At 32.8% G+C, this 11,344-nt stretch overlaps 2 protein-coding genes across 5 annotated transcripts; both read right to left on the bottom strand.

The window, feature by feature from the left end:
- Window positions 1–210: 210 nt before the first annotated feature.
- On the bottom strand, window positions 211–5,646 carry LOC100740004 (leukocyte receptor cluster member 8 homolog). 4 transcript variants are annotated; one of them, XM_012394305.3, is made up of 7 exons: window positions 5,495–5,646; window positions 5,274–5,412; window positions 4,331–4,734; window positions 3,061–4,238; window positions 2,646–2,979; window positions 2,343–2,550; window positions 211–1,744 (listed from the first exon to the last, which is right to left on the bottom strand). In XM_012394305.3, exons 2-7 carry the CDS (start codon window positions 5,339–5,341, stop codon window positions 1,582–1,584), a joined length of 2,355 nt encoding a protein of 784 aa, XP_012249728.1. In that variant the 5' UTR covers window positions 5,342–5,412; window positions 5,495–5,646; the 3' UTR covers window positions 211–1,581. The 4 variants fall into 4 exon arrangements, with proteins under 4 accessions (XP_012249728.1, XP_012249731.1, XP_033180817.1 ...); XM_012394308.3 differs by having other exon boundaries at window positions 5,274–5,409; window positions 5,495–5,626; XM_033324926.1 differs by having other exon boundaries at window positions 5,498–5,626.
- Window positions 5,647–8,078: 2,432 nt separating this feature from the next.
- On the bottom strand, window positions 8,079–9,155 carry LOC112214114. The gene is made up of 3 exons (XM_024372574.2): window positions 8,924–9,155; window positions 8,664–8,790; window positions 8,079–8,541 (listed from the first exon to the last, which is right to left on the bottom strand). The coding sequence occupies exons 1-3, from the start codon at window positions 9,043–9,045 to the stop codon at window positions 8,362–8,364; spliced, it is 429 nt and encodes a 142-aa protein (XP_024228342.1). The 5' UTR covers window positions 9,046–9,155; the 3' UTR covers window positions 8,079–8,361.
- Window positions 9,156–11,344: the final 2,189 nt, after the last annotated feature.

Raw genomic sequence — 11,344 nt, 5'->3', positions numbered from 1 at the left:
ATAAAAGAACACATCAAAAGATCTGAATGACTGAAGAGGATTCATTGTGCATCGTGTAAAATATGATTACTTCCATTTATGATTGGAAACAGATTTACATATTGACTGCCGTATTAATATCTTCATAATTTTTAACGACATCGAGAGAAAAGGTTACAGAATTTAGTAAGTAATTATTTGTGGTTTAGTAGTTGAAACATGAAATACACATATAATAAATTTTGTATTTATTGGTAGTAAAATCATGATTTGCATTTAATTTAAATCTATTAGGTCTCTAACATAACATTAGATTAAGAAGTACTATAATATCCGAAAATTAAATAATTTATTACGTACAACACTATATTCGCACGTGATCGTACAATGAAAAATGTCCGTCTTTTCTCATTTAATATATCCTTGCATCTCGACACTTGAGAATTGATAATAGACTATTAAAGAAAAAAAACATTGTCCTGCGATAAATATTTAAAAAGATAAAAATAATCACTCTTCACACGCGAGAATGGCATGATTTGCCAATATGCATTTGTCCCATTAGAAGTTCCTATAATTCGATTGTTGAACACGTTAAGTCGAGTATTTTCTCTTTCCCTTTGTACAGATGTTTCGTGTGGCTATTACCACCGAGCCGTTCTTGAACCGCCGAACCGAACTTGAGATCTTTCCGACTTCCTTTCTCTTCCTTCTTCGTCGACGAGTTGTCGAGCATGCCAATATCCTTTTAAACTGAATACATTTCTTACCAGAAAGCCCTTCATAGCGATTGCGTATATTTAATACGTTCATTAATTCCAATTCCTTACTATTTTCTATCATAGAAACAATCACTGTATTTCTATTCACGCGTGCTTGTGAATCCCCAATACGAAATGTCGAAGTTTCCCTCTCGAAGTGGCGACAAGATGTAGATTCTTGCGTAGAGCAAAAGATTTGGCTAGTGGTTAAAAAATCCCAACTCCTTTCAGCGGACAGTATTTAGAAAAAGATGCTTAGAATCGTCAGACACAAGAGTAAGAACACGTATAATATATAACATGAACTAATTTTGGAGAATCGATCGATCACGATCGAAGGAATTTGAAGTTTTGACCAAACGAGAAGTGTTTGTTTCCTGAAGATAATTTGCTATCGTCTCCTCTCTCTTTCTGTAATTTACTACGAGCCTCGGCTTCATACCGAGTTTTATTGAGGTAGTTGCAGACGACTTTAAAACGGTCATCCTAATTCTTTTGTACAATTCATCAGCCTGTATGTGGATTCTTCGCTTGCGCCGGGGCTGAGATTGAGACACGTATATGTACAAATTATTGCGGGGAAAACTTTCATTTACAAATTGTTGCTCGACTGTGTGGCGTCGATCAACGAAGAGAACAATGATTAGGGGATGGTAAGAATCAGTAGCAGATCAATGTGTAGTTAAATATATGCACATGCATATGCATATGTATGTGAAGTGTACATATGCATATAGTCGGGAGACATATGCATATACACACACAGATTTGTGCCTATGAATGTGCACGACAATGGTTTTCGTTTATATATCTTCCACCAAAAAAATTGAAGTGGCTTTTTTTACCAAGCACCTACAGAACCACTGCTTGTCTTGCAGTCGATTAGATGTTGTTCAGGATCAGCATAAACCAACCCCAATTCATTGACAAATTCATAAAACTTGTCCAAAGATTCAAAGGCCAATTCTGCTACGACGAAATCAACCGCCAAATTTTGCCGGTAGCTAAACAGCAGAAGAAATGTATCGTTAGATAATCGTGCAATGGACATATACACAAAGTATATATACACACATATAATATACATAATACAATGAAAATAAACAACAACAAAACTAGTCATTTTTCAGCTACGATGTCCTGTAACAGAAATCTATGTATAATTATAATTGTTAAAAAAATTATTTGCAATCTTTCACTTCCTTTGTTCCTTTATATACATGAAATAATGTTGGTCCTTACGAAAACTAAAAATAAATTATTTCTTACTTTTTGTACCTTCGTATATATATATTTCCGTTAAATTTATTTATAGAAATATATTTGAAGATCGTTTAAAAAATTAAAAAAATTCGTTTTTTGGTCATAAAAAATTGCAAAAAAATTGTCAAATAAGATTATAATACTTTAAAGTTAAATGCTATCTAACAGTTTACCAATTGAATGTACCTGTTAATATGAAATTAGTTATATTTTTATCTATTATATTTCTTAGCGTTATCATGATTAATTTTTTGTAAAAATGTTGTATAGAAAAATATTGTTTGAAGATAATTTGTCAAGTAGATATAAATGATTACTTCTAAAGAGTCTAGTACGTACGACTTTATCATGCTCTTCAATGCATTCTTGCGTTCCCTTGCAACAAACCAATCCATTAAAAAGGCTGCCATCCTCGGAGCAGAAGTGTATAGTTTGAAAAAGGCATGGAAGTTTTTCAACCACCAAGCTGAACGCACTTTGAGCGCATGTTTTATACACTCATCATTTTTGTCTTCTACTGATAAAGCTGCTAAAATCGTCGTTAAATCTGTAACAAAAGTATTAATTTTCTTATTCTTATGTAAAAAGAATATTACACTGGTAATGTTACATAATTATACGCATAATGAAATAATTAAAAACCTTGAGTATTTTTTGTGAAAATATAATACAATATTCTGTATGCAATAAATTCACATCGATTTTCTCCGCCGACGTCTTGATATAACATTCGTAATTGAGTCTGGCACTGGTTGAATTCTTCATGATCTCCTTTCTCTAGGGCAACACGGGCGTGTGTTTCATACACGTGGACTGTAAATGCATCTCGAATACCTTGGACGGTAAGATCTTGACGAATAGATTTAAGTTGATCACAAGCATATCTATAGTCCTGATCAGCCACCCAGCGTTTCTTGACATGTGCCAAAGAATTTTGGAGTACACTTACCGGTCGAACGGCGGAGGGAGCTGGAGCCTATAATATAAAAGTAAGGAGTATTTTGATAAATTCTACAAACCGATTTCAAATGAATTTAATCGGTGACAGAAATCTTACAGATGTTAAACGTAAATAAGGTTTCTCTATGTCCTTGCATACTCCGACAATGTGAAGTCCAGTAAAATCAAAGTCTGTAGATGAGTCATCTTTAACACCATTGTTGGCTGTCCTGGAAATAGTATCGTTAAATCTTGCAGCACGCTGTTGTAATTTCTCCTTAGATCCTAATTCCTCAGTGTTTCCTGTAGCTAAACCAAATTCTGAATAGAAATGTGATTTCATCTGTTTACTCTTCTTTGTTTTCTTGCTGCTGTGACTCAGTTTGTTTTTAGTAGATTTTTTCGTTTTTAGCGATTTATAATCGTGTTCCCGATCACTAACGTTCGACGACGATGATGTACTACGCCTGTACTTTCGTGATGGTGGGCTACGTGTATTCGAACGCGACCTTGACTTCGATCTTGACCTCGACCTCGACCTGGACTTTGATCTCGATCTGGATCTTGATCTTGATCTAGTCCTCGACCTCGACCTTGACCGTTTGTAATTCACAGAGAGACGCGCGCCAAGCCGAGCCCCAAGAGAAGTGGAGAGACCTGGCTTGCGCAAGCCTCCCTGTGCATTCATCAGCGGATTCGGCAAATTATTTAATTTCAAGGCCGGTTTTTGAGGCTTTATCGTCATAGTCATACGTTCACTATGAATGCTAGGCAATGGTTCTTGATCCCAGTCTTTTACCCAAAGCGAGCCGTCGTTCGCTGCACGCGTAATCTTTCCTTTTAATATAATCTCAACTTGATCCTTGTCTACTGCCGTTTTGCATTTTTCGTAACACCTGTTTACATAGTTCTTCAAACTGTCAGGCCAATCACCGACTGGGCTGGGATTTGTCACGATAGAGGGTGTACCTACCGCTGGTGTACCAGCACTAGGAATTGTATTATTAACAGTTGTGATAGCAGGTGTAGTAGGAGCAGGGGATTCTTCAGTTGGTGGAGGAGGAGCCACTATTTCACACTGTGCAGGAGGTAAAGGTGGTAATTCGGTCTTTAGATTGGGACCCGGTACGAAATTCGTTGTTGGACTGTTTGCCTGAAAGTTATTGTTGAATTGAGCTGCTAAATTTTTATTCCGCTTACGTTTTCTCTTCGCAGCTCCACTATTGCCAGATGGAGAGAGAAAAGCCAAACCATTCTTTTTGTTATATACGTTGAAACGAATTTGATTATTGTATTCTGAAAAAAAAAGATGAAAACAAGTATTATTTTATATATATTAAATAAAAGTACATTTTCCCTGATACTTTCTATTTAAGAAAAAAACTTACGAGACATATCATTGTGCATGCCATTCCAAGTACCATATGGAAAAGCATTGTACATGTACCCTGGATGAGGCTGCATAGATGGTTGTATTTGATTATTGTGTTGTTGAGATGTCTGTACTGATGGGGGTGGTCCAGGAGGTAAAGGAGGAAGTTCAGAATCATCATCCAAAGACATGGGGGTTCCAGGTACTGGCGGTTGCTGATGTAACTGTTTTCCTTGATTGTTGTCCTGCTGTGGCTGCTGCTGCTGCTGTTGCTGTTGTTGCTGCTGTTGTTGGTGCTGCTGCTGCTGTTGCATCTGCTGTGGAGTAAAAGGTTGTCCATATCCTGGCATCATTGCATGATAGTAGCTAAACGTTTGTCCTTGATGAGGTACACCTTGATATCCTGGTCCATATAACTGCCTATAAAAAACATAAATACGCTTATCAATATATGCAACTGAAGTGCTTAATATTGCAAAAGGTTTATTATTAGCTTTGTCATAACTTCAAAAATTTCCAAATATTAAAATAAAAAGTATCATACAAAAAGTTTTAAAACTTTTATTTAGTATCTACTTGTATTGTGGTGTATTTTATTTACTAAAATAAATAATTTATTATTATTCCAAATTACTTATATTATGTATGTTAATCTAAAATTAGGTCATTACAAAGCGTCTTTTATTCACGTTAATATGTATTATATTACAATACTTATTTCCTAGATGTTCCTTATCCATTCATTAATCGATCGATAGCTGTTTTATGTTAGTTCAAATGCAAATGAAAACAGAAATATCAAAAGAATTGTAAATTAAGATTATATGAAATCATCGGACATTACGTGCATAATACGTTGTTCCTAAACGTGCACATAAGATACTTCGTATTGAAATATCGCGTTATTTTCATTAGTAGAACAATAAATTTGTGGTTAAATCGATGTAGTTGATAATTACCCTGAATATGGGGGAAACATGTTGTGGATATTGTTTGGCGAGGGATATTGCCATGCCATATTCGCCATTGAGCCTATTCCAAGTTGTGGCTGTTGCTGAAATGGCTGCTGTTTCTTCTGCGATGCTGTAGCCTCGCCTTCTGACATACCGAAGAACAAAATCAGAATTTCTTAAACAATTGTACACTTTACGTTCCACTGCCGTAAACACGTTTGCATTACCACGATTTCTATTGACCAGGGAAAAAAGTTAAAATATTCTCAAGTAACGTTTATCGAAAAGACGCGATTTAGGTTTGATTTATTCACTTTGACAAACTAAAGTGGTGCTGAGATGACGTGAACGTCTTCAGCCTTTACCAGGTGGCAGCACTATCATTCGAATTCTACGCGCGAATTTTCTCAAGTATACTATAACGGTGTACAGGTATCGTTATAAATTTATTTATTGCGTTTGTATATTTTTTAATATGGAATTATCTTGAATTATAAAAAGATGTATTACATATATTACATATTGCTGGTTTGTTCAAAGAATGTAGCAGGTAAAGAAGTAAATTTTTTAGGAAATCTATTTGAAATACTAGATTTTTACTACTAGAATTAGAATTCTACTACTATTAGAATAATAGAATTCATCTATGTGTATTCTATCTATCTAATCTAATACATCTATGTGTATTTGTTTACTCTTTAAGTTAGATTTCGAATTATTTACTATTAAATAATTGTTGAATTGTCAAATTGTTCTTGTTAAATAGCTTAGTAGTTAATTTTAAAATAATAATTGTAAAATAGTTAATTTTATTAAGTAATTATTTCCGTCCTCAAAAAGTACCTCAATTTTAGAGTTAATCTCAAATATGATGATTTTTGAGATATTACTTTTCAAGCAAACCAATGATATATTAATCCGTTTAATCATTAGATTTTAATGTAAGTGAATGAAATAGAATGTGCAATGCAGAAATTTTCAAAATTACTTTATTCATAGAAATATTCAATAATGATATTTTTAAGGGTAGCCAATTCTCAAACATAATGCACTTGCAAAATTATGAATTTGTTTCTTGTTGTTCATAACCTATATTTTCTTTTATTCTCAAGAAAACATGTGGGGGTGTGCATTGCGTGCAAAATGGTCATATTGTACGACGATTTGCTTTGATCTCTCTTTCATTCACCGTCGTGAAGAATTTATAGGAAACAATTGTCGATTGGCTGTTATTTAATGCGGTAGTATAACGTAACGAAACACCTAGGTAGTTTTGCAACGAAATGGTAGAAATGGAATATGGCCTAGCACGAATGTAACCTTATATTCGAAGGATATCGAATGAAGTTGTATGTAGATGTGTTGTTTTTTTCCATGCCGGAACACGACATTTTGAAACATATAAGTAGAAACTGCAGTCCGTTTGATCTCTTAATCCACGGTTAATTGTTCCATGATTGAATTTTGTTGCCCCGTTTCACCTATTTTATCTTTTCTTTCTTTTACGAGCGTGCAATCGATACGAACAATATTCTACGTTTTAATGCTGATTTAATTAACCTATCGATATAAAAATCTTTTTTTAAATACAAATACAAATAAACAAATAAATAGTATGCTTCATAAGGATCGTAAAGATTTTCTTTTCTTTATGTCACCGCGATTTTGTTATTTAAGGTATTTCCTAAGTCCTTAATCAAGATATAAATAAATGAAAAAGTTAAAAAAAATAAAATTATCGTCATTTCTTCGTATACATTTTTATGCAAAATAAATACTTGCGACTAACATTCGACAAGATGCACTGTGTTACCGTTTCACGAGGCACATTTCTTGATATTTTTTGGCGCTTCATTGACGTCACCGCAAAGAAATATATTTTCGAAATGGAAAATATCTTGTTACAAATGAATCGATTATGATGCAATAAAGGTGACTGTTTCATCTTGTTTTGTAGATGAAATATCGGATAGTTAATTGATAGATATTTATAGAGGCATGTAGTTCGCCTTGAACGGGTTCTGGACCTTTCTTTCAAAAATATTGTCCAACAAAAAATTTAAAAAGGAATAAAAAAAACAAAGTCTATGCATAATATTCACAAAGAAAAATTCAATATCCAGAGATAACAGATAAATATCCCCTTAGCTATAATAGAATTTAAATCCTTTTAAGATATATCTTTTTCTTCCTTAAGACGCGTTAAGTATTAAGAAAAATAAAAGAATCATTTATTTCGGCTACAGGATAAAATAGATCTACGACTGTCGTGAAAAACGTAAAACCTGCGACAACATTCTTTTTCCCCTTGAAAATTCATTCCACATGCTGGAAATCAAACTCAACTATCGTTGCTGATTGCATCAGCATTTTCCACTTTCGTTTTTCCATAAACTGCAACCATGTGTAGTGTAGGCTCCGCGAAATCTTATCATACTAGGACAGATTGGTAAGTAATACTATTAGAAAGACTATATATAAAGGAAAAAAAGGAATCATTAAAATCACGTAATTGTTATTTGCATTATCCGTTACTATACAAATATTGCATAGCGTTGTTATAATCTTAAGCGTCATTCCTTTATATCTACCTAGTTTTACTGCGGTTATGATCATGGTTGCGTGTAGAAATGATTTCAAAGTAATATTTATTTGATAAAACGTTTTGCTCAGATACATTAATTTTCGTAACGAAACTATGAAAAAAAATAGAATTACTTTCCTTGTGCTCTCGAGAAAAAGCTTCTTACGTGCATTTCCGGTGAGAAGAACATCATCTACTGCTTACGCGAGATTGATTTATTAAATTTCTATAAACTTATAACTTATAATACTTGACAGGGTTTGAATTAAAGGTAATCAAAAAATTGTATTTTCTTCACGTTGTACGTGAAAAATAGTTCGAAGGGAAACAAGCATGGTTTGACATGTAGTCGTGTATGTGTTGTGCTAGATATCGCGATTTTCAAGGTTTGAGTAATAAAATCGATGGATGTTGATCTTAACGTTTACGAGTTATAAAATTCTGTGTTAAAAGAACGTTCGAAAACTCGTTTGAATTTCAGTTATAACCAACAGTAATCTTTTAGGGAATTTATTTTGGTGATTTTTTCTCACTACTTTCCTTCGTTTCATTTGTTTTCGTTTCCTGTGTAGACTTTCCTTCTTCCTTCTTATCATCCTTTGATTCTTTCACTTTTCCCTTTTTCTTTGGTTTTTTAGTCATTTTGGGTTTATCGATAGGAGGAACTACTTTCGATTTTCTACGAATTACCTTTAATAACAATTATACAAAGGCGTTTTTATAAGTGTAATAATTGATATCGTGTAGAGGTATTTTTCATTAAATGGATGAAAAATTTAATAACATGGTTATTATGTTATATTTTCTTTTACCATGCGTTGCAATAACTGTTTAGTTGTTATCTTTGTTCTGCACCTTTTGTCCCATATTTCCTTTTCTTGCCACCAGATTCGCTGATATTCATTCGTTAACAATTGTTCTATACAAGGACGTTTTTCCCTGCGATATTACAGAAAATATGCCTTGATTATTTATTAAAATATTAAGAGCGTCCCAATTTAATAAGGAATTTAATAACTGATCAATTACTAATAATCATTAAATTAAATTTCAATTTAATTGAATAACGTACTTTTCGTAAGACGGAGTAAATACTTTAGACGATGTGAATTGGGAAGAAACGATATTATCTGGAATTTTGCAAGGAATCACGGGTGACCACGTCTTCACCTTTATATCTCCAAACATGCTCATTATTCCGAGATAAAAAATTTGATTTTCAAGTTTAAACCTGATGATAATACAAACTTCTTTCCATTAACCTTTGAATAAATAATTAAAAACGAAACGCGATGAAACGACAAACTGTTGAAAAAAAATTATGTGAAACAAACGAATGTTGCACAAATATGAAAAACTTGAGCTGGAAGTTAAAATATCATCGAACTAAAATATCGATACTACGATAGAGGTGAATTTTACCGCAGACTTTATAATGTTTAATTTTTCCCTGTAATTCAATATGTATTTATCCGTGGAAGAAATAAAATTGACAAGCAAAAAATATTTCAATATTTGTAGAAACTTTTTCTATTATCTATTATTTATATATTTCTATTATGTATTGTATAAAAGATTTTTTATGACGCACGATGATATTTTTATTGCGACCATACTAATCGCAGAGGTCCCAAAATTATTTAAATAGTCGATTATTAATCATGTTAATAAACCTCATATACTTTTTTTAGTGGCATCGCCTACTATATAATGTACTAATTTTTTATTAATTATATGTTTGCAATAAACGTTTTATAATTTTCACATATATTTCCAGATTGATTTCAAATTCTATCGCTATAATTGATAGCGACAAGATCAATGAAATGTCGAAATGTTTTTTATAATACATATAATATGTTCATAGAAATTTTCTATACTAACTATTCACATATTTTTGTGAGTCACTCACACACTGTACGTAATGAAAATAATTTTCTTTTTATTATCTTTTAATTACATAATTATAGAAATTTTTGTATTATAGTTAAGGGATAATCTGATTAACGGCATCAAATTATAACGAATGTTACTCTTATCGAATGTTATGAGTGCAATGAGTTTTATCAGAAGATAACTTATCAAGATTATTAAAACGAGTTGATATATTTTTACGGAAGAAATGAGATCGATAAATTACAGTACGTGTCGCTACACCTTGTCACGTGCCACGTACAATTAGAATGTCACAGATTTCAATAAGAATAACAGTATAAGGGAACATTACGATAAATTAGAATTTCAACGATTCAATGTGAATATCAACGGACAAGGCTAATAATGGGTGAAACGGGAACCGATATAATATTGTGTTTACTCGATAATCAACCTGGAAAACGTTTCTGACTCGTGCTAATAAGTTCAGCATTAGCATCAAGCGAACATGTGTCCCACAAACCTTAACTACACAGGTTTGAATTGCAATTATCGACCTGTATAAAGTAGAGAGTCATTTGTTTCTCTATCGAGTTAATTAATATGTGTCGTGTCTAAATATTTCTTTATAGAGTAGACAGGATATTTCATCGACTGAATTAATATTTTAGTATTTTAGAAATAGTATTTCAGTGTTAATTTTTGCGTACGATTCTTTCTATTTCGATTGCGAGTAATTATGATAGGGTCTATCGAACGTGTAGAGAGTTGACTTCTTCTGAGATCACAGCAACCAAATTATACCTACAGTAACCTAATTAAATATATGCGTAATCCTAAGGTTTTACGTGCAATATACATTTCTTTTTGTAGCACCGAAATTTTTTAGCTTCAATGGTACTAATTAAAACTGATCAATTGGATAATCGTCCAATGATTATATCAAAATCTTAATTCAAGAAGGGAACTGATGATAAGACGATTCGTGGTTTGGTCGATTCCTTTCTCACCGATGGAAAACATAAAAGAAAGCGGACGTTGTCCTATTCTCTTAATTATCACGACCGTGATAAGGTATTTTCTAAAACAAACGCGAATTGCGGAGTATGACGTTGTCGCTTTCACTCTAAATCCGTCGCCCTACGCATCTGCCAGGCAAGGATCGTAAATTTAACTAGTACGTTAACTTTATCTCCGGCCGTTTAACAATTCCTTGATATCCCAACGAACTCATCAGTATTTCTCGATGCAAAGTAGCAATCAAATTTTATCTGAAATAGAATCGTTCTCAACGAAACACGAATGAATAGATTCCCACTTTCTTTTATGGATAAAATGTCAAGAAATTACATCGACAGATTTAGACAGATAAAATTACCGTTAAAAGCGTTTTAGTGTCGAAAATAATAGTTACTGTTCAGAATTTATAACTTTTTAAATTGCACGTTGGTCTCATATAAAACTATGACTATGTGTAATTTGCATCATTATTTAACATTTAACCCTCTATTGGTATTTTGCTTTTCGGGAACCTCGAACGACACTCGACTGTCCAAAATTCTGAAGGAAATTAAAATACGTTTGGATGTCTACAATAGTTCAGTATTACAATAGATAT

The sequence above is a fragment of the Bombus impatiens genome, unplaced genomic scaffold, assembly GCF_000188095.3.
Source record: "Bombus impatiens unplaced genomic scaffold, BIMP_2.2 scf_0080, whole genome shotgun sequence".
NCBI classification, from domain to species: domain Eukaryota; kingdom Metazoa; phylum Arthropoda; class Insecta; order Hymenoptera; family Apidae; genus Bombus; species Bombus impatiens.
Note: the sequence above shows the minus strand (reverse complement) of the source record. Positions and strands in the feature narration are given on the sequence as shown.

What these genes read in the sequence shown, in the direction of transcription:
- LOC112214114 (XM_024372574.2), bottom strand. Translation starts at nt 9,045, where the DNA reads ATGAGCATGTTTGGAGATATAAAGGTGAAGACGTGGTCACCCGTGATT. An exon ending in TTTACTCCGTCTTACGAAAA is followed by an intron (nt 8,791 to 8,923) that starts GTACGTTATTCA and finishes GTAATATCGCAG; the next exon opens with GGAAAAACGTCCTTGTATAG. An exon ending in AACAGTTATTGCAACGCATG is followed by an intron (nt 8,542 to 8,663) that starts GTAAAAGAAAAT and finishes TTGTTATTAAAG; the next exon opens with GTAATTCGTAGAAAATCGAA.
- LOC100740004 (XM_003485755.4), bottom strand. Translation starts at nt 5,419, where the DNA reads ATGTCAGAAGGCGAGGCTACAGCATCGCAGAAGAAACAGCAGCCATTT. An exon ending in CATGCACAATGATATGTCTC is followed by an intron (nt 4,239 to 4,330) that starts GTAAGTTTTTTT and finishes TTTTTTTTTCAG; the next exon opens with AATACAATAATCAAATTCGT. An exon ending in TTTCACAAAAAATACTCAAG is followed by an intron (nt 2,551 to 2,645) that starts GTTTTTAATTAT and finishes CTTTTGTTACAG; the next exon opens with ATTTAACGACGATTTTAGCA.